Raw genomic sequence first — 23,182 nt, 5'->3', positions numbered from 1 at the left:
TTGACCAGGGGGCAGGGGCGAGTTGACTTAACACGATCGATGGTCACGATGGTTAACGGGGCTTTCCAACATCCTCCTTTTTCGTTTTCTGTCTTTTTACGTTCTGATGAATTATTATTATAACAACTTTGTAAGCAGTGTAAGGAGAACGTGGAACTTCTGGTCTCTTTTGCAGCCACAAAAGGTAAGGGGAAGTGTGTTGTTCTGAGTCTTATCGTAAACAAATTCGCTCGGACGATGTTTGGTTAGTAGTGCAGATTTTGATCGAGTAAGACGTCTATTTCCGACACCAAGCAAAATCCAAACTTTGGAGTTCCAGAATGTTGTCAGTGCTTGCTTGACATATGATTTGATGGGGAGAATTCCATACATGGCCAGAAGTAATTGTAGTCCCATAAATGTGACTGAAATACTGGACTACCTCTGTAGGCCTAGTCCCACTAGCCCGACTGCGTCTTGCCGTACAGTACTATCGCAAGCTCTGTAGTACGGCCAGACGCTGAATGCTTCCAAAAAGACTGAATTTTTTTGGCCGCTGATGTAGCGATTTTGCTACATCTTTTGATCGAGATTATCTTTTCATCCAGGACAAAAATTTCCACAGTTAAGGTTCTTAGTCGTAGAGCAACTCATACCTTTTCGAAAAAAACGTTCTTTGGTCTCAATATTTTCATCCATCTGGCCAAAAGACGACTTTCAGTCATCATCTTCCACAAATATCGTCCCAAAAAATGCTCCCCCATGCGATTTCAAAATGGCGACCGCGCTGTAACTCATGAATATGCATAAACAGTCTGTGACGTATGACCTCGTGTTTTTGGACGTGCGTGCGGCGGCGCCGTACGTACATGTACGCGTATGTACATTACTTGTAGACAACAGCCCAGTACGTGCATGCACACGTACGTCCGCGCGGCGGTGTGCATGCACGTACTGGGCTGTTGTCTACAAGTAATGTACATGTACACATGTACGTACGGCCCTGCCGCAAGCACGTCCAAAAACACGAGGTCATACGTCACAGACTGTTTATGCATATTCATGATTACAGCGCGGCCGCCATTTTGAAATCGCATGGGGAAGCATTTTCGGGACGATATTTGTGGAAGATGGTGACTGAAAGTCGTCTTTTGGCCAGATGGATGAAAATATTGAGACCAAAGAACGTTTTTTCGAAAAGGTATGAGTTGCTCTACGACTAAGAACCTTAACTGTGGAAATTTTTGTCCTGGATGAAAAGACAATCTCGATCAAAAGATGTAGCAAAATCGCTACATCAGCGGCCAAAAAAATTCAGTCTTTTTGGAAGCATTCAGCATCTGGCCGTACTACAGAGCTTGCGATAGTACTGTACGGCCAGACGCAGTCGGGCTATAGTCCCACTAACTGTAGCAATGTTGATGTTAGAGGTAGTAGGTACCGCGATATTGACATTTCCTATTCTGGTGACACACAAAACTGAAGTTTTTCAAATGAATGTTACTGTGTCCCTTCAAGCTATTTCAGCTTCAAATCACTCCTACAGAGCGTGTTTTTCAGAACGGCCGTCTTGAGCGCGGCCATTTTGACACTAAGTTTGGCATTTTCATGCCTCGAAAATGGGTTACCATTTTTGATTAATACTGCCCTCTCTTGACTTCCAAATCAATTAATACTGCCATCTATTGACCAGATAGGATAGGACAATCTGCCGATGCTTTTTGTTTCGTTTCAAACGGTCAAGAAATAAGGTTTTAACTTAATTTTTGCCAATCTTTGCCAAATTTTGATCAAATTTGCCACTTTTTTTCACAATTTAGATATACAGAACATGGGGGGGATTCCTGTAAACCTATATCACTAAATTCATTGGTCCTTTCTGAGTAAGAATATCTTGATTTTGTTCCTGCGTTTGATTGCGGTCTGTAGAATGTATTTGTTTAAAAGTCTAATGACATCGATGATATGTCGAATCTCCGTGCTGATGTTTGGCCAGCCCTTGACGCAGTTGATGATGATGCGCTGTCATGTTTGCACCAGTAACTCATTGTTTTTTACGAATGAAACTGGTACAAACGTCCATTCATGACCAACTGAACAAATGTATTTCAGTTGATTTCAAAATTATTGTTTTAATTTAATAATAATAAAAAAATCATCATGTTATGTATTAACATGATTAACCCTTACCCTACTTGACCCTCCAACGCATGCCAATATGTGCCTCAAGAAAATCTCCTATGTTTTTTGCATGGCCCTCCAATATCTGCCATGTCATTTCAAGGGTAACTGGACAGGCACTCCAATACATGCCACAGAGAACAATGAGAGTCCTCTGATAAGAAAGTGAGTGCCCCCAGCTGGTCAGTATCAGGCACCCTCCAGGGCCTCCAACTCCTGCCAATTGGAGCCTTCACTGTCAAGATAGTTTATCTGCCAATATACTGCAGCTGGAGGGCATTGGCATAACCAACTGACATGCAGTAAACTACCCTCAGAGAGTAAGGGTTAAAGGATTAATTTAATTACATCAGCAATAATAATGCATTTCCATTTGCTGCCAAAACTTGACTTGTAACCTTCGATGGGGGAGGGCGAGGGGTGGTAAGTGTGCAGTCAGACATAATTCTGGTGGAGGCAGATTTTTTTCCAAAGCCCATTGTAGCCAGGGCAGGGAATATCAACAATTTTTCAATTATTGGAGTAAAGGAAAATGTCTTAAAAGGTGTGTCAATATTCCCTGTTTATTTTACACATAAATTAGTCTTTCTGGATTCATGCTTCATCACAAAAGGTCATGAGTGGATCTCCACAAGCTGCAGGAAGATCTTCAAAAAGGAGACCTAATCATTGAAGATCAATAAGGTTACATTAGTATAAATTACTCTTCCATATGCAGAAAAAGCGGGGGGGGGGGGGGGGGGGGGGGGGGGGGGGGCATAGGAATTGGGATGCTGATATAAGGGAATATCTGGAGGCATCACTTTCTCCTCAGTAGGTGCTGCTCCACCCTGGTTTATACAGAAATAACACACACAATCAAAATAGTTTCACGAGTAATAATGGTGTGTTTCGGAAGACGTAACTTCTGAACGGAAGCACCTATGACAATGACGTTTACACCATTAAATTTCTCTCATCAAGCGCTTTAATTTGATGTATAGTTTGACTATATTTGAACCAAAACTGAATAGTATGGTCGGTTCTAAATTAACAAATACATTAACTCGAATGACGACCAGAAGAGTTCCAGGACTATGGTGTTTTGGGAGGACATAACTTCTGAACGGAAGCACCTATGACAATGTTGTTTGCACCATTGAATTTCTCCCATCGAGAGCTTTAATTTGATGTATAGTTTGGCCATATTTAACAAAAAATTAAAAATCATGTATTAATGCTACTAACTGGGGCGCTAGAACTCCTGTTTTGACATTTGGGATGTTGGACTGTCGTACTAGCGTCCCACTACGGAACTGTTACAATTTCAAAGTTCACCACAAAAATCAAGCAAAATACTTGACAAAAATACCTTTGAAAGTACCTACTAGCATTTCCACATGCATGACATGTCAAAGACGAAGTAGCCTAATGCTTTAATGGGACTTCAATGATACTCACAAATATTTTTTGGGGTTAAAAATCAGTGAAATTCAATCACTATTGCACAGACATCATACAGCGATCATTCAAAAACGTTATGGCTTTTTTCTACTAACGCATTGTCTATGGTAGTATGGACGTACATCATGTACACATACAAACACGTACGTGAAGCAGGGGCCGGGACACGACCGTGACCAGTGCCGAAAAGCAAACTCCGCATGTAAATCGGGGGATGCGCCTACGACTGTTTCATGACAAGGCGCGGTACAAGAATACAGTTGAGATCATTATCAACCCCACATCCCGCATACCGCGATAATAGGGAGTCCACCTCGGTTTGCATACTCCGAGCATGTCTATTTTTACAGGCATCGTACACGGAATAAATCACACCACCGTCGGATTTGTATCAATTTGAAAAGGAAGAGTAACACAAAAGACAGGACAATTCGGGAAGCTTGGCGAGCAATCTCTATTCAGATCGGGAAACATGATTAGTACTGTCATAATAAAGCGTCCCATCCTACGTGTGATTATTTAACCCTAACCGCCCTGAATCCTTCAAAATCCTCTTTGCCAAAGTGGAGGAATTTGGAGGATTGAGGTTACATGTACATGTACATGGCAAAAGTGCGTTACTGATTTCGTAGGATGCACTTTGTCAAGGTCTTGGGCCGGACCTGGAGTTGTTTTTGCTCAGCCATGCATAAATATAGGCCTGGATAATGCTTGAAATCCTCCGTACTGCTCCAGGATGTCACTGGCCAAGCCTCAACAAATTGACAGTCACTGCCGCAGGATTTTGCAGGATTCAAGCAGTGGTCACCCCTCCACGGACCATATTCATGAAATAGTGGAGGAATTTGCAGGATTGAGGCTATGTGCTATTTTTCCATGAGGCCAATTGGAGGATTTTGCAGGATTGAGGCTACATCCTAGCAAAAAGGCCTAGGGAGTTAGGGTCAGTTATGGACATGTATTTTAAGAGAGTACATGTATGTGAGTATTGTGAAATTCAAATGAATCTTTTGCGGTTTTCTTGTTACATGTCACACCAGGTGTCCAGAAACGTCCGTGGGACCATGAGTTCACAAGAAATTGATCATGATGATGTACCAATGCCTCTTCTACAGAAGTTTAAATCCTCTGGTAATCCGCTGTTTGTTGTCAGAAAAAATAGAGGTAAGCTGACAGCTTGTTAATAGTTGAAGTGTTCTCACAACGCTATTTATCAAGTTTTACCCCCCAAAATAATATTTTTTTAATTGATATTTTCTACAAGCAATATTTTTTAATTGGGAGACAAACAGAAAGACCTACCCATGTTTAGTTTGCAAAGAAAAAGTTTATTTCTAAAGTCCCCCCCCCCCCCCCGCTTGAAATTATTGTGAAGTTACATATTTTTTTTACCACTCTCTCCCCAGTAAGTAATCTGAAGCAGTCAAGGACAATCTCTAGTCACCTTAAGGCCTGTTTTTATCTCAACTATTTTTTTTTTTACCAGAGGAGTACGTGCACAAGACATTGGAGGAGAAAGCCAAAGAGGCAAGGTGGAAACGCTCGGCAATCACCAGTCTAGATGACATACCCACCTGGCCCAATTACGCAACCCAGAATGAGCTGGAAAGACAGCCAGCAAAGAGTAAGATCACAAGCTCTAAGTTAAAGAAATTTGATATTTACCCTAACCATCCCAAATCCTCCAAAATCCTTTTTGCAATTAGGAGGAATTTGCAGGATTGAGGCTATATGCTATTTTTTCATGAGGCCAATTGGAGGATTTTGCAGATTGAGGCTACATCCTAGCAAAAAGGCCTAGGGAGTTAGGGTTAATTCAAACAAATCTAATACACAAATATTGAATGCTTCGAGTGGTGTTGTAAAACTAGCCTCCCTCGGTGATCCATGGACATTCTATTTTCCCGAGGCGAAGCCGAGGGAAAATAGAATGCTCCATGGATCACCGAGGGAGGCTAGTTTTACTTCACCACAAGATAAAAGCATTCAATATTTGTTTTATAACACTTCACCCACAGATTCTGCTTGATTTTAATATTTTAAATTATCTAAATCTGAACACAGTTGAAATAAACTTCAATTTCAATACAAAATTGGTGGAAAATGTATTTCTCTCTTCCAAACTACCCCTTCACGAAATGTTTGAACCCAAGTCTGCGGCGCGCTCTCTTTGGAACAAAACGCACTACGCACAACGCGCACACCAGCATGCATTTGCGCACAAATACCACGCCGTGGATATAGTACTTTGGTTGCTAATGGTATAGTACTTTGGTTGCTAATGGTATAGTACTTTGGTTGCTACGGGTATAGTACTTTTGGTCGTGCACAGAAAGATAGCAAAAATAGAAATATCATGTGACTCGCTCTCGGCCAATCAAGACACAGAATCTGTGGGTGAATCTCTTGGATTAGCGAAAATGTGAGGCGTTCTGGCAAAAACGAGACGGAACTGGGCCCAGGCCATAGTGGAGAAAAATGCAAAAAAAAACCGAATAGTGATCAACTTTTTCTGATTTTCAGATTTATTGATATTGGAAGCTTTGATATGTCTACTACGCATATTTTAAAGAAATTGTATAAAAATTGCAGGATAAAAGTGTAAAGGAGCAACAAATTTGCATCTTTCCTTTTCATTTTGTTTTTTTGCTTGTATAGTTTTTTGTATCTGTATCAATGCATTTTTTTGTTTGTATCTTTAATTAATTTGTCAGCTTTTGTAAAGCGCTCCGATCTTTGTGGGGCGCTTTAAAAATGCCTATATGTATGTATGTATGTATGAATACAAAACTTGAAATTTTAAAGGCATTTTTCTCAGTGTTTTTCTAACACGTCGATGCAAATTTTAAACAATCATAACTTGTCAACACAATATCCGATTGAAGTGCAACAAACAGTATTGTAAGAAGTATTTTATTCTCTTTCCTAATACCCACAAACCCTCATTTCGACCTCTGCCCAGTTCTGTTTCATTTTGCCTCAACACCTGCCTCAACACCTCCCAAGTGCTGTTTCCTACTTTGTGTGAATGCGAAATGATTTCATTCATAGAATAAGAAATCAGTCTCGATACTTTCACAGCCAGATTTGCCAGAATTGAAATGAGTTAATTTTTGTGTGGAATTCACAGTGAGAATATTCGATATCGTTTCGGTTTGCCGTAACACCATGTGGTAATAACTACTGCTTAGAAGATATTTAGTTCTGAAAAGAACTTGTCCTGCTTATTATCAACTTTTGCTAAGTATAAGATTTGAGACTTTGCATGCTGGAGTATCGGTATCGTTTCGGTTTGCGGTAACACCATGTGGTAATAACTACTGCTTAGGGAATATTGGACATGATTTATTTCACAAATTTGCGTTCACATTTGCTGTTGTGTGAGTATTGACTGGCCTTCAATAGGGGAGGCCTGTGTAAGATTAAGATTAAGATCAATTTATTCAGCCAATGATTAAAAAACAATCACGGAATTCGTAATGTTGGACTCTCAATTTACAATACCATACAATTAACGCAATAACCACAAAAAATTAGTGCAATAAAAATAAACATACAATTACGTGTACGCGATGGCAGTGACATACTTTGACCCTAACGATCCCCAAACAGCCAAACTCCAACACCAGGGTTTGTTGGATTTTGTTAGGATGCGTACTGCACTAGTAAAGTGACTGTGCTTTACCATTGATTAGGCATACCACAAATAAACAGAGTCCAAATTCGTCTAGTACAGCAGATTGGTGATAAGATTGCTCATTGATGATAAAGGCATGAAATTTTGCACACAGTCAGAGTATGTCATGGGGAAGATATTTGGCTATAGGGCCAACACAGATTTGTCTTTTGTAAAAAAATATCATAGGATAACAAGCAATTTTCTCTGTGTGCCAAATTTCATGCTTTTACATGTATCATCAAATGAACAATTCCATCATATTGTGCACCAATCTGCCTGACTCCAGTTTGTTTCTAAAATAGGAACTACAGATTATTGACACGTTTATATTCAACAGTTTATCTGTCTTCAATCATAATGTCTCCTACATGTGTTTACATTCTTATTTGGATCCTAGTTCTCTGCTTTTCCCATCACCCGTCTTCGCTTCCCTATTTACTCAAATAAGTTTTCCCTTATTGGAAAGTGTGTGTATAATATAAATCAACAGGAGATAAGTAATTTCCTTCATTGTGAAAGCAAAATTGTCGCATACACCGACTCATGCAATATACCATGTATACCAGCAGAAACACCAACTTTGATAAAACCCTGTCCAGTTTCCTCCTTGAGCCGATAAACAAACCAGTGTCTTTTGTGCTTCACAACATGTAACTGATGAAAACTCTGCCTTGTTAATGCAGTTGTTCATGTACATATTTTAATCAGACAAAAAAAAAAGACTATATATATGAGACATCTTTCATTTTCACTCATGGCTAACAGTAAAAAAACAACAACCCAAGACCACAGATACAGTTTTGATGCCCCTGGCTGTAAAGAATGCAAAAAAAAGAAAGAAAGTTTATATGTTTATAAAAGTGAAATTCATCGAGTAATTTGTTGGTCGGCGAGCGCATAATTGAAATCAACAGTCGTCGGGCTCTTCGTAAAATCAGAAAAAGCGTGACGTAATAAACAGGACTCGTTTATACAACGACTGTTTACTGCTACCCAACCCGCCCCAGCATGCAGCACGTGTGACTCGCAGTCAAGCAGTGAAAAATCAACATTTTGTAAAAGACTCACAGAGATTGATATTCCTTCCCATTGCTTAATTTTTGGATGAGTATATTGAACAAGGACACGGTGACCTCTGAGCTGTTCTTCCGTATAAATTTGAGCCCCAACTGCCCGAAAAAGAGACCAGCGAAAACACGGATACTGCAACTGGCCAGCTGAAAACGCCAGGCAACGCGACTCTGATGAGTGCAGTGGTAGGTCTGCGACGTTTGCGTGAAAAAACTCAGCTGCATTTTATCCAAGGACTCAAAGTATTATGTTCATGATAACATTTTTAGATGAGCATCAACAGTCCTACCGCAACTTTCTTCATGATTTACAGACAATCTCAAACGTTATTCTGGTGAATACTTAGTACAAAGAGACGACAAATTGTCAGGTTGTTTTCGAATTATACGCGTAAGGCACGCATAACGCATCACGGCAGTGGATGTGGTCGACCGTGTCCAGAACTAATGTTGTACGGTTAGCAGCGTCGCGGGCCTCGGTCAAGTTCCTTGCGTTGCCTGGTGCTTTTTATGTATACGTTCGCCACAAAAAAAATAGTCCTCTTCTCTTTTCTTTCCTTGTGCATTTCAACCCTTGTTTTAACATCCTGAAACGATAATTACGAATTTATTTGAATTTTGAAATTGTTAACTTTATTGTTTACCCAAAAAAAGCCGTAAAACAACGCCAGGAGACCATGGGACTACCGCTTCACCTCGGCCTGTAAACGTGGCTACAAAAAAAAAGTACAATTCATAAATCATAGTCATGCATGCTCCGTTCATAAGACAAAAATCTCTGGACTTACGACATGTTCGGGATCCCGATTGAAAACAAAATTCACTGGTCCCGAAATTTAACGAGCTCTATCATTATTTTCAGTACCTAATTAAGACTTTATTCAAGAAATTCCATTGGCAGAGAATTTGTCATTCGATCAAAAGAAGTTCTAGGGAAAATGGAGGCCTGTCACATTAATCAGCACTAACATAAGGAAAACTACGCGGTCCTTTTTCTACGCATTTACCTTCAATTTGTGTGTGACAACGCGTGTGCGTATGCTGCGCAGATAATGGAGGGTCGAGGATACATTTGAACGGGTCTACGGTTCTTCAAGATTGGCAATGGACAAATGGTCCAAAACAGTCTTCCCTATAAATCATTAACAAATCATATCTCTATTATTTCTTGTCCAATTTCACAAATCTCTTGAGAAAAGAAGACTCTTGCCGTACAAAATGTACAGTGCATGATCAGCGCTCTATCCGTTAATTTGGCTGAAATCTGATCTTGTGTTTTCGCACGGTACCCTTCGGACAAACTGCATGGCTACGGAGGATTTTTATTCCTCCATGCTGACACCCACCCGGACGGGAATGGTGGAAATTTATTGCAAACAAAAATAATGGTGTGATTACAGCCAGCAACTGACACAATTATAGGCATATAGGTTTGCCTTGGCCTAGTGCGTTTGCTACCTGTACACGTATCAACAACAAATTATTTTGAAATTCCAACACCGTTTACCGGTGTCAAAATCTACGGTCCCAGCGGCCGGGCCAGCGGCACAAGTACACCCGTGAATTTCCAGCCAGCTTTACATATGAATATGCGATTGCGATGTGCATGTGAACGATCGAACGCTGTTGATGTAACGCAGACATTTCTTACTATGGTTGGCCGTTGGGCAAACACAAAAGAATGATCCCCGATCTATAAATAAAATGATGTGTAACTATCGAAACACTGAATAATCAATAGAAAGTACTAAAAAGTCAATGGAGATATCTTCCTATTAAATTCTGAACTTGCCCATAAGAATTTCGGGGGTAAAAGCTGTTGCCAACAACGGTTGAATTTATGGAGCATGTGGCTGCCCATACAAAATGTCACTCAGTGTAATTGTAAACAAAGTCATGTCGTTGCGCGGAGTGATTTGCAAACAGTTTCACTGGAACTACGCTGCATCGGGAGTCCTGTTTATTACGTCACGATTTACTATGTTTTGTTTGCTGCCCCCCAACGACGACTTTTACACAAATTGCACATTCGGGCCAAAAGAGGACCTGAAAAACAGCTCTCAAAAGTACCCTTAGTCGTTTTTATTTCATCACACCCTAGGCTACATATACCCGAAAAATGACGGAAATGTCTTCGAGCATTCCACAACCTCTTTAACAGAGAAATTCATTTCTTATCATTGTTTTGTATTGACTTCCTTGTCTTATTCTGCAGAGTCCAAGGGACTCAGCCTTGGGAGTAAGCTGTCCATATGGCAGGGAGATATTACCAAGCTGGATGTGGATGCCATAGTGAACGCCGCAAACAGGTCCCTTCTGGGTGGCGGTGGAGGTTAGTTCTGAATGAAACAATCCTTAATAACCCCACCATTATTTAACCACTTCGCGCTGGGATTATTTTTGCCGTAAATTTTGATTTCGGAAAAAGGCAAAATTTTCCAGCCAACTTGTGATATACAGCCAAACGCCACAACTGCTGATTCGCAAGAGTCATTTGAACAGTATTTGTACGATATTTTGTGCCAAAACCTCATATGTTTCAATACTCCGAGGTGTGCACTGGAGCGTAAATTGTCGGACAATAGGCCCATGCACGGCCAATTCAAGATCAACACACGGTCCGCCTCCACAGACTTTATGGACTTTGTGTGTGTGCGTACAACGGACACAAGGGATAAGCATGTTTAGACGTCACCCGGAAGTGAGTTAAGGCAATCTTGATGTTTTAACCCGTCAGCCGTGCCTGTGTATAAAAACAGCCAGTGCGTGTTATCACGTCCTCCGACGCAAACTGGTTAAGAGAAACGTGGGTTATGGTCATCAAACAGCATTATTTCAATGAAATCTGATTAGCATCATGGATCATTCAGATATTCCGAAGATATTCTGAAGACTCTGATGTAGTGTCAATGTCAGTGTTTAAATCAAATTAGGTTTTGCCCTTCACCGACGTTTAAACACTGTATACTCAGTGTGTTACCTCCTGAGTGAAAGTTGGAAAAAATCACTCGGGTGGGACTCGAACCCACGACCTCCTGCTTTCTAGTGCAGATGTCTTACCAGTCGACTACCGAGCTAACGGGATTGGCTGGTTCGAATCTGATGTACATAGCAACGGGTACCGCATAAACTATTATAAGATGGAGTTTTGCATCAGGGTGATATAAATCAAATTAGGTTTTGCCCTTCACCGATGTTTAAACACTGTATACTCAGTGTGTAACCTCCCGAGGGAAAGTTGGAAAAAAATCACTGGGGTGGGACTCGAACCCACGACCTCCTGCTTTCTAGTGCAGATGTCTTACCCCGACGCAAAATTCCATCTTATGTCAGTGCTGTAATCGAGTCTTGTGATGGACTTGTGGTGAGCCTAACAATGATTTTGTACCAATGTCGAAAGACTCGAAACTGGAGAGGTCGCAGGCTTAGTCTGCCATGTGTCTCTTTTTTCGGAAGGGGGAGGGGGGAGGGAGAGATAAGATTTCACTATAATGCAATGTTTGTTTGTCTTTCTCATAATTTCTTGCAAAACTACGAGACCTTCAATTAACATTCAATAAGCAATTATTAAAAATGTAAGACGGGGAAAAAAGCCTTACATCAATATGAATGGATTCAAAACAGAAACTTATTTATTCTGGGAGTTTGTCGTGTATACGGTGTACTTGGGGAAAAAAAGACTCATTTTCATGTTTGACTTTAGCCGTTTCTTTCTGTGTTTGAATAAACAGTTGACGGCGCTATACACAGAATGGCTGGGAATAAACTGCTGCAAGAATGCAAGATTTTAGATGGATGTGAGACTGGGGATGCTAAGATATCAGGAGGTAAGGTTCAAATCCTCCTGTCTCTTTTTCTCATCCTCATTTTCTTTCAGACTCCTGTCTTCTTCTTTTAAGTAACCCACAACCCTAGCCATCTGGGCATTTTTGCTAGGACCCTTCTTGTGCAAGACCCGTACTGGTGCAGTCTTTGGGGATCAAGTCCTTTGAACAAAAGTGGCCGGGGTGTAACATCCCTCAGAACCTCATTAAACTTCAATGAGAATAGAATAACCAGTAGAGAGTGTGAAGAAATCTCTGCACATTTCGTAGGTTTTGTCCCACTGAAGCGACAATGGACCGTCTCTCATCTTGAAAGGGTACATAGTGACCAACACTGATCAGCTTGCTCCAATATAATTCACAGTGTTGATTAAATTTGTGTTGATTCTGTTTACATATCTTGGTAAAAGTGCTCTGCCTTGTAGGAAACACACTCTCCTTTTTATAATTCCTCTTTTTTTCTTTTTTTCTTTTCAGGATATCTACTTCCAGCCAGATGTAAGTATGACTGTTGATGGAGGTGTTTGTGTGTTATTGTATTAAGTTGAATCCAGCAGGAGTTTTGAATAGCCTGTTTAACCAGCTCGTGCCGAAGGCCGTGTATACACGCAAAATTTGTGCGGTACACGCAAAATTTGTGTAGGAATTCGGAACGGATGACAGATATACATGCAGGGAGGGGGGCCAGAATTATCTGTCAGCGACCCGCTCGCAGCGAGTGAGGCCGGAAATATAAGTGTGCTGCCCGAGGGTGATGGCTTCAACCCGCCTGGCTTGAGGTCGAGTGAAAAGTAATACTGCGTTTCGTTCCGTTCTAGTCACAATAATCCTGGTGTGAACTGGTTAACATATTAGTCCTGAACCATTCGGTGTCAGCCTTGGCTGTTATTAATGTAAATTGTTACGTTTACCTGTTCAAAGGTGCAATTGTTCTTGCAGATGAAACGATTCCAATATCTGAAATTTGTGACCAGTTGCCAAGATAATTATGATGTTTGAAAAGAGAAGTCAATAAATAGTGATATGAAACAAATTGAAATTAACACGCTTTCAGACATTCACAACAACAAATTCATAGAAGCTAGGCTAAAAAAAAGTCTCCGGTTTCTGGTATGGAGCTTGCCCCAAAAGTAGTGCGGCGACGTGGCTGTTTTTTTTTTTTTTTACTAATTTTTCTTCAAATGTCGGCTAATGACTGCAAATGGTGCCCGACTAAATTTAGTGCAAAATGAATGGGATCCCAGAGAGGCCACATAAAGCTTATACTCGATCGTAACCCCATCTAAAAACACGTTAAAATTGTGTAGTAGCAGGATTCCAGTCAAACCAGTGAGTTTGGCGGTTTTGAGACGTCATCTTACATTGAAAAAAAATTCTAATTTTGCCGACGCATATGGCTACGGCGACGCGCGCGCAGACAAGAAACCGGAACCTTTTCTTTTTGGCCTAAGAAATCAACTCTTGAGTGTTGATGTATCAATTTTCTTTTATTTTTCTCAACAGATGTCATCCACACTGTCGGGCCCATTGTCCGTTCTTGCGGCAGAGGAGGTGTCCCTAAGGAGAGCAGACAGCTCCTGGAGAGCTGCTACAGGACCTGCCTGGAGAAGGCCCAGCGTCACAACAACAAGCAGAGACACAGGCTGGAGGAACAGGCTGAACTCAAGAAAGCGGCGGAAGCTGCTGCCGCTGAGAGTAGGGAGCAACAGAGAGAGGAAAGCCTAGTGGTTCAAGAGGGTCAAGAGGTTGCGAAACCGGAGACAAAGGATGCAAAGCAGGAGACAAAGGATGCAAAGCAGGAGATGGAGGATGCAAAGCAGGAGACGAAGGATGCAAAGCAGGAGACGAAGGATGCAAAGCAGGAGATGGAGGATGCAAAGCAGGAGATGGAGGATGCGGAAAGGAGTATGGAAGGAGGAACACACCTCAAGGAGGATGCAGGAGGTAGCATCTCAGATGACACTGATGGAAGGAAGGTCAGGAAGCACGGGAAGCACGAGCAGAAAGACGACGGAAAGGGAGACATAGAAGATGGCAATGGAACAAACTCAAAAGAAACTGAAACAGCCACTGAAACTAAGCTGGAACCTTGTCCAGGTGGAGATAAAGAACAAAGTGACGTATCAAGAGGGGAGAGTCAGTCAGACATCAGGAGCACGGGAGAGCCAAAAGCTGAGAAACTTCCCAAGAAGGAGAGTCAGTCAGACACCAGGAGTAAAGGAGAGTCAAAAACCGAGACTCATCTCAAGAAGGAGGCAGCAATAGTTAAACCGGAACCATTCATTCGATCCATTGCCTTCCCCTGCATATCAACTGGAATTTTTGGTAAGTTGACACTTTTGATTTTTTTTTTTAGGTTGAGTTTTTAAGACTTTTTTATTAAGACAAATTTTCAATTTACAAAATACCAAGGGTCAGGGATATGGAGAGAGTCATGTTACTTGTCTGATTGTTGTAACATTTTGTACATTGCTTTGAAAGGTGTGAATGGTGTGCCAAAGATGTGACCATTGTAACTTGTAAATATCATGTCCAAAAGTCATTGAGTGCATATCAGTATAAAAATGAAAGGAGTTATTTACAGTAAACATCAGTCATGAGCTTCTTTAACATTTGCTCTATCAACATAAAGTGAATCGGCAGCATTTATTTTCCAAAGCCTCTTTTTTTCTGAACTACATGTAATTTCTATAGGTTACCCTCAAGAAGATGCTGCCAGTGTCGTATTACAAACTGTCAGAACATGGTTGGAAAACAACGAGAAATGCGACGTAAGTGTCTCCCCCCCCCCCCCCCTGCCCTTGTTGGCTCAGAAGGAAACTATGCGTCAGTAATTGGGGGATAATAATTGGGTTGCTGGTTGGATTGAAAAGTGTTGGGTTGACATGGTTGCCTTCACGTACAGGTAGAAATATTACGAAATTGTAATGGGCAATTCCACGGTTACTCACGTTACATTTTTGATGTACTTTTGAGTTTCCTTGGGCTGTAATTACCTTACTGAAAAGGTTTAGTAACTGTTATTCCCATGGTAGATAGAGTAGACCTAGACCTACATGTACCTAAGCACCAAAGATGACATCCAGAAAAATGTGTTATGTGTGATAAACAAGATGCACAAAATCGGTTACTCACGTTACATTTTCGTAACGTGAGTAATCGATATTGTGCGTCTTGTTTATCATACATAACACATTTTTCTGGATGTAATCTTTGGTGCTTAGGTAGGTCTAGGTCTACTCTATCTACGATGGGGATAACAGTTAATAAACGTTTTCAGTAAGGTAATTACAGCCCAAGGAAACTCAAAAGTACATCAAAAATGTGACGTGAATAACCTTGGAATTGCCTCAATGCAAATGGAAAGGTTTTCATTAAAAACGCTAAAAAAAGATTGATATTGAATAAGAACAAACTGTGTCAGTTACCCTAAAGCCTGCTGAAAGTAGTGCCATCTAGTGGTGTGCATTAACAAGTAGTACGGGAACCAGGCACCCTATTGTAGTTAAACACAGGTATCCTGGTACCCGAAAAAGAACCCAACCCCTAGCTTTATAGCTTTACGGTGTAAACAGCAACTTTTTGCGAGCATCATCTGTCGCACGTTAAAATGCAAAATAATGTGAAATCCTATTTTAGTTTTCAATGTAGCCTGGTTTTCATTTTGAAAATTTCCCACAAATGGCATTCAAAACCTTTTGTTTTCATTGTCTGAGAAGTTACTTAGTAATTTGTAAGGTTGGTTATGGCTACCCGATCCCATAATCTGGAACCGGTTCCTGTCATCAGCGGTCGGGTACTCGGGTACCCGGTTCAGACGCACACCCCTAGTGCCATCGTGCATGCAGCATAATACAATAAACCATAGGAGAACATACTGTGGTTTTGTTACAACTATGTCTTTTTTCTGCATTGACAGATTGAGAGGATTGTCTTCTGCCTGTTTCTGGACGGTGACGTTGAGATCTACGAAGAGCAGCTGCCTACCTACTTCCCACTCAATGGTAACACCTCCAGTCTGTAAGGTTAGACTATTCTGTCACAGCCGACCCACAGAGGGTGCTGTGATGAAGGACAGAAAGAATAACCATGATCCAGGAGTCATTCCTTTAAAAAAAAAAAAAAAAAACATATTCAGAGTTCAGTGACAAAAAAAATATTTTGATTTCGTTTCTGTGGTTATAACTAAGTGACAGTCAATCAACGACGTACAAACACTGTATACTCAGTGTGTTACTTCCCGAGTGAAAGCTGGAAAAAAATCACTCGGGTGGGACTCGAACCAACGACCTCCTGCTTTCTAGTGCAGATGTCCTACCACTTGACCACCGAGCTAACGGGATTGGTTGGCTGGCTCGAATTTGATGTACATAGCAGCGGGTACCGCATCAACCATTCATAATACGGAATTCTGTTTGTTCTGTTTGGCAAAACCTAGTTTGATTTGCATCACCCTGACGCAAAATTCCATATTTCGAATGGTTGATGCAGTACCCGCTGCCATGTACATCAGATTCGAGCCAGCCAACTGATCCTGTTAGCTCGGTGGTCGAGTGATAGGACGTCTGCACTGGGAAGCAGGAGGTCGTGGGTTCGAGTCCCACCCAAGTGATTTTTTCCAGCTTTCACTCGGGAGGTAACACACTGAGTATACAGTGTTTAAACGTCGGTGAAGGGCAAAACCTAGTTTGATTTGCATCACCCCGACGCAGAATTCCATATTATGAATAAGTGACAGTCGTTCACAATGTAACAGATTAATAGAACTTGTATTAATTTTTTGTTTGTTTTGATTTTTGATTTACAGTTTTGTGTAGTTGTATAAAATCTGGCACACCAATCCTTTTCTCCATGCCCAGTTAATGCAGCAGACATTTTTATTTGAATTTGTATCCATCATGTTGGCCATGGATCCGACAGTAATCACATACGGAAGCCATCCAATATAACCTTTTCCTTATTTGTATCATACAGATCAAAGTGAACCCTGTGAATCAAGAGAGACAGAAAAGTCCCAAGAGACGCAAGTTTAGTTCCCCATCTAGCCCCTTGTCCACTCGATGGAAGAAAAGTTATAGGTTACTCTTGATGGTTCTTCTACAGAACCAACACATATACAGTAAACTCCGGCTAAACCGACATCGTACAGCTCAGTCGGCCGTCTGACTTAAGTCCATTTTGGGGGTCGTCTTATTGAATGACCAGTGCTGCAGTCAGTGCATGCGTGGTATATACCGGATCACGCACGCATTTAATTCGTTACTGTGCACGTACATATGTATCGTGGTCTCCACCATCAATAACCCAAACGTGATGATACAATTCGAGGATTAATTTGCTGGATTCAACTCAAGCATTAAGGAGACAATCCAGGGTAAATCGAAGCCAATTAGTGCAATGAATCATGTGTGCAAAAGACCATTCATGTAAGTCAGCAAAATGACGACTTACAGCAGATATCGGCATTCGCGTAAGTTGTCACGAATTCTCGGGTCCAAAGAGTGCCAACTTAGCTGGAGTTTAGAGTAATCATTTTATTGAGGAATGTTCAGAGATATGCTAGATCATAGGATTTTGTGTCTACCTGTTATACATTCCTTGGGCAAGTGACCTAGGCATGTCTTCGTTTACCCTTAACCCTAATCTTAGCAGTGAAAAAAAAGACCTTTTGTTTTAGTTACTATTGAGGATCTAGACTTGTAGATTAGCTTAGTGCACTCATTGTACACACTCTTCATTGCTAATGGTTTGTTGATACTGTGCTCTCAGTAATAATAATAATAATAATAATGTGGCGAGTAAGATTTGAGGCTTTGAATGGTGGAGATACTAAATAATGACAGGTTTGCAAAAACACCATGTGCGAATAATTTCTCAACTAAGAGAATGGTTCTGAAAAAAGGGACTAGAGGTATGAACTCGACGTTCCGGTCAGTATGCTCTGACCGTCTTCAGGAGAGTGCCTAAACTCTAAGAAAGTAAACACTTAAGTAGCAAAAGCGAAATCGGTGAAGTGTTGAGTTTATACCTCTGGTTCTTTTCAGAACCATTCTCTTGGTTGAGAAATTATTCGCACATGGTGTTTCCGCAAATCTTTCATTATTTAATAATGTGGAGCTTATGTAGCGCCTTATACCTAAGGTTTCAAAGCACTTTACAATTATTACTCCTATTCATCAGGTATGACACATTTTTTTGCAGCAGCAGCTCGAGATCCGCGCAATTTGGTCTTTACCTTCACGGATACCTATTTATACTCCAGTCTCCTGGGTGGAGAGAGGCAATTGTAGTAAAGTGTCTTGCCCAAGAAGACATCAAGAATGAGATCATTTTTTTTTTCTGCAGCAGCTCGAAATCAGTGCAATTTGGTCTCTACCTTGACAGGTACCCATTTATACTCCTGGGTGGAGAGAGACAATCATAGTAAAGTGTCTTGCCCAAGAACACAAGCACCATGTTGCCCATCAGGGTTTGAATCCACGTACCACAGCACGTGATTCAAACACCGTAACCATTGGACCACAGCGCCCCACACTTGTTATTATTTTCATGAAAATGCCAAGTGAGGTTAGTTCAGATTGTCCTGGGACCTATTAGCTGTTGAGTAATTATCTTGCATTAGTGGATCATGTTGATGGCCCTTATCTTCTGAGGGCTTTGCAAGGAGCAAGTTTGCATCAGGGGAGCCCAATCAAGACTTTCCTAGGTTTGACAAAGTCAGCTGTCTTTTGATTGACCAAGATTTAACTATTCTGACTTGGTAGATACTTTTATATCCAGCAGGTTCTTGGCAGAACATTCTTGGGGCAGGGTTAGGATTAAAGTTGATAAACAGGGAAAAATTCCAAACTTGTGATGCTGACCAATTTTCAGGCAGCCAAAATTTCCTGTACAGCCACTGTATAAAATTATAGAGGGCGCTGTTTGCCCATCAACAAAGACCATAAACAGCCACATTGTGATTGAGTCTGTAATCCAAGAGTAATGCAGAAATATTGTTTTTGTATAACGATATGAAATAACCAACGAAGAAATTCATCAAATTGCCAATTTTTATTTTCATTTGAAAGTTGTGTGAAATGCAATGTGAAGCCATTATTAACGGTTTCTACCAGTTTAAGCCATGCACATTGAGTCAGTAGTCTTAAGAATATTGCATACATAGATTGTTTTTGTGTCGAAATATGAAGTAGCCTACCAAAAAAAAGTTCATCAAAATTTACAGTTTTCATTTTTCTTTCCTTCAGTTCCCTGAAAAACACTGAAAAAATTGAGAATCTTGTTCATAACTCTTTCACAATTGCAAGAGAAGAGATGACAATTAAATCGGAAAATACGTAGTTCATTATCAGTGTGTAGATGTCAAAATTTTGTCCCCATTTTCCTTTTTTTCATAAGCAGCGCATAACTATAAATATTAGGCTTGGAAATAGTCTTTTCAGAGGTAATGAATGTTCTCTACTTTTTAAGCGCTTGGTTTTGAAGTATTTTCCTGTCACTGTACAAAGAGCCTGAACTTTTGACTTCCAAAGAACTTAATACAAATATCAGTCAGTGGACAACAGTCAAACATGCTTGTATGCATTGCATGGGATGTGTTACTTTAACTTCTACAGAATTATTGCTGTTTTTATCCTTGCAACATGAATCATTATGAGAGAGTCACACACTCTCACGAGAGCTTTTTTTTTCCAGTTTACTATTTGTTTTAAGAATTTGCGCAGCCAAATCATGTACATGTAGTTTTACATCATACAGAGAAGGCTTATTTGATCGAAGGCAGATGTGCATTAGTTTTAGGATTATTTTACACCAGAGGGCGTTTTGGTGTTATTCTCAGCAAAGACATAATAATAATTTGCTGCAACATTAGTTTCTTGCATTTGCCAGTGATCCATAGATATACAGAACCTGTAGTGGACTAATTTAAATTTGGGTTTTCTTTACTTATTGTAAAAACTGTAATTAAATGTATTTCAGCTCGTTGATGGAATAACGTATGTTAAACATAGAAAGAGCTGGATTTATGGAAGATGTGACATAAAAAAGGAGTATTGTAAGTGGTCACATGCCAAACCAGAAAACACAAGTTAGTTTTTTTTTCATTTCAGATCTATAATATATATCTAAATCCAATAAGGAAAAGTGGGGGTTTTTTTATAACAAAGAGCGCCATGTTGTATGCATAAATTTAAGCCGTGGTTGGCAGCAGATTTTGCAAAACATTGCTTATTAACACCCCTATTGTGTAAGAAAGAGGCATATATACTAAGTCTTTGGTAGCCTTTGTTAATTATTTTGTATTTGCAACAATCAAATGGTGTGTTTGAAAACATGAATAACTATTTTGTGTTTTTGCAATGTTGACCTTGCATAGTTTGCCAACCCATGATTGGCAATAAGAGCCAACCACGAATTTGTCAAGAAAGGTATAGCTTCATGCATGGGCGGCGCCAGCATTTTTTTCTGGGGGGGGGGGAACAAATTTTTTCCCCGGGCAAAAATCTCTCAACTTTTTCAACATATTCTCAATTTATCATTTTTCCGAGCGTGGGCGGGGGAACATATGCCCCCCCCCATCAAATTAACAGAAATATGCTTCGCATCTCTCCCCCCCCCTTTTTTCGTTTTACATGAGGGGGGGGGGGGGGGCAAGCGTCCCCCCCCCCCTTGCTCTCCCCCCTCGCGACGCCAATGGCTTCATGACGTCACATCTTCTCGAGTACATCAGATCAAAGGAACTGGACTATGAGATAAAATCTCGATCTCTTCATATAGTTTTTGAATTTTAAGCTCGACATTAATATACATGTATGTTATGGATGAACAGAAAAATCCCATAGATATGTGTATATCATAATGTGTTTTTGTGAATATGCCTTCAAGATGTTATTATTCCAAAAAAAGTCTTTAATTTTATGCATTAATGCATAGTGATGTGGTATTTATTGAATTCCATCAATAGGATGTGTACAAACACAATTGTCCGTAAAATAAACAGAGGACTCAAAGAGTTATATTAATCATGATTTTTTTGCTTGCTTTGGATAATGACAGTAAGTTTAATGATACTCGATATCCAACTTTATGAGAATAATAATAAACAGTGAAAGATGCTATAGTTGTTGCTCTCTCTTTTTTTTGGGGGGAGGTGGTTAAAATCGTAAAAGATCTAGCCTTTATCCAAAAACCGAACATGATGGACTTCAACTTTTCTAAAATGTTGAAAAGACAAATTATCCACAAAGCTAAAACTTATACATGTACATGGGATTTTAAGTATGACATACGGAAGTAGGGGAAAAGTAAGAATATGCAAATCTAGTGTATTAAAGCTCCTAGAGTTTACAAAATTCCACTCGATTCGAATGCATACCGGTATCTTCACTGAAAGTCTTTTTTAGCCTCTCGTCTACACGAGTCGGATTTGGCCCATTCATCTGCGTTATTGGGTAATCCTACACGTTAACACTGCCCGGTTGTCTTCACTGTAGTTTGTCCAAGTAACAAGAGACAGTCGATGAATCAGTGAGATAGGTACAACGAACACACTAGGCTGGCACCTTGTGACTTTTGAAATAACCGTTATCGTAGTCCAAGACAAGGTACTAGACAACCGCCACGGCTCGGCGGTAGGTATTGATGATGGCCAAAATTCAAAAGGCATTGCTCGTATCCAAGTATGATCTCTTATCTCACAATTTTTTGTGAAGTACATATAGCAAAAAAACAATATAGATATGGCTACCGTCATGATAAAACAAAAATTGCACTGACAGTAGCGGCGTATGTTTTGAGCGTGATTGGTGCAGACTGCAGAGGACTGCCCAAATAAAGACATATTGTCTACAAGGGCGGATCCAGAACACATTTTTTTGGGGGGGGGGGGGGAGGGGCAAACATATTTTTGGTCCCCCAAAAAAGTGTGTCCAAAATATGACGGCGTTGAGTTCGGTGCTCGCTCAAGGGCCCCGAAATATTTTGTATTCTAGATGCTCTGTGTGGTGCGATCTGAGGCAATTTCTGACCACTTATAACCAATTTTGTTGATGAAAAGAGGGTGGTGTACGCACTGCCTGCCTTTATTGCGACGTCACTTAATGGCCCCCGTAGCCCCCCCCCTTCCGATCCGCCCTTGTATTGTCAGTGGGTTGAAGTCGTCAAAAATAGGTTAAAAGAAAGTAAAAATTGCTTTATAAAAATTTAAAATTCGTTTGGAGAAAACAAGTCAACTACGTTGAAGAACACATAAGAGCAAGTTGCACTACATAATCTTAAATATCAAGGGTCTATACGACCCGCCTTTTTATCATAATGCACTATTTTATTCTACTTTCTAATTAATCCAATGGCACTCAAAACGGCACATTCCCGATGATACACTCCTTTATAGGCACTGATTTGCCAAATTATTTTGTATTGGATTGGCGCCTGGACATGAGACCTATAGGCTATACCCTTCCTGTAGGTGTATTTTACTCAACACCAGCGCCAGGTCTGTGTGTAATGTATTATTATTACAGGGTAATCGGTTGTGGTTGATTATTTTGCGTAATACGATTATGAGATGTCGAATTCAGCAAAACTAGAGCTCTCGCGTGCCAAGATTAAAATGCGAGCGGATGTGTTTCCGACAGCTGGTTATCAAAATGTTTGCGACGGACTTTGAAAAACAAACTCAAAGTGCAAGCTCTTCTCTGGTGATCAAAACAATCATTTTCAGTTGAAACAGAATCACTCGTGTCAGTCATGCCACTTCCTATATTAGCGTTGCCTTTTAGTGAATAACATTGCCGACTTGAAACGGTTACAATTTCTCGACCAAAAAGCAATGATTTTTGTTATATTTTCGTTTTGTTTTGTCTATTTCGTTTTCGCAATGCCACATAATGTGGAATGCTACGATAAGTAATTGGAAACTATCCAAAGAAATGATAAATGTAAAGTTTTAATTGCACTTCCCACCATCTATCGTTCGTCACAATTAAGGAGCGGACTCATAAATT

At 40.4% G+C, this 23,182-nt stretch overlaps 1 protein-coding gene across 3 annotated transcripts; it reads left to right on the top strand.

The window, feature by feature from the left end:
• On the top strand, positions 1–17,445 carry LOC119741612 (ADP-ribose glycohydrolase MACROD2-like). 3 transcript variants are annotated; one of them, XM_038217431.1, is made up of 10 exons: positions 1–184; positions 4,644–4,767; positions 5,090–5,227; positions 10,568–10,684; positions 12,084–12,179; positions 12,654–12,674; positions 13,680–14,501; positions 14,871–14,947; positions 16,096–16,196; positions 17,151–17,445. In XM_038217431.1, exons 1-10 carry the CDS (start codon positions 107–109, stop codon positions 17,158–17,160), a joined length of 1,584 nt encoding a protein of 527 aa, XP_038073359.1. In that variant the 5' UTR covers positions 1–106; the 3' UTR covers positions 17,161–17,445. The 3 variants fall into 3 exon arrangements, with proteins under 3 accessions (XP_038073359.1, XP_038073360.1, XP_038073361.1); XM_038217432.1 differs by having other exon boundaries at positions 16,096–16,201; XM_038217433.1 differs by having other exon boundaries at positions 34–184; positions 16,096–16,180.
• Positions 17,446–23,182: the final 5,737 nt, after the last annotated feature.

The sequence above is a fragment of the Patiria miniata genome, unplaced genomic scaffold (assembly GCF_015706575.1).
Source record: "Patiria miniata isolate m_02_andy unplaced genomic scaffold, ASM1570657v1 HiC_scaffold_5, whole genome shotgun sequence".
NCBI lineage: Eukaryota > Metazoa > Echinodermata > Asteroidea > Valvatida > Asterinidae > Patiria > Patiria miniata.
Note: the sequence above shows the minus strand (reverse complement) of the source record. Positions and strands in the feature narration are given on the sequence as shown.

Bases quoted from the DNA above. Each gene is read 5' to 3' on its own strand.
- LOC119741612 (XM_038217433.1), top strand. From the start codon at position 107: ATGAATTATTATTATAACAACTTTGTAAGCAGTGTAAGGAGAACGTGG. The intron at 10,685-12,083 runs GTTAGTTCTGAA...TTGAATAAACAG, and splicing joins CCTTCTGGGTGGCGGTGGAG to TTGACGGCGCTATACACAGA. The intron at 12,180-12,653 runs GTAAGGTTCAAA...TTTTCTTTTCAG, and splicing joins GGATGCTAAGATATCAGGAG to GATATCTACTTCCAGCCAGA.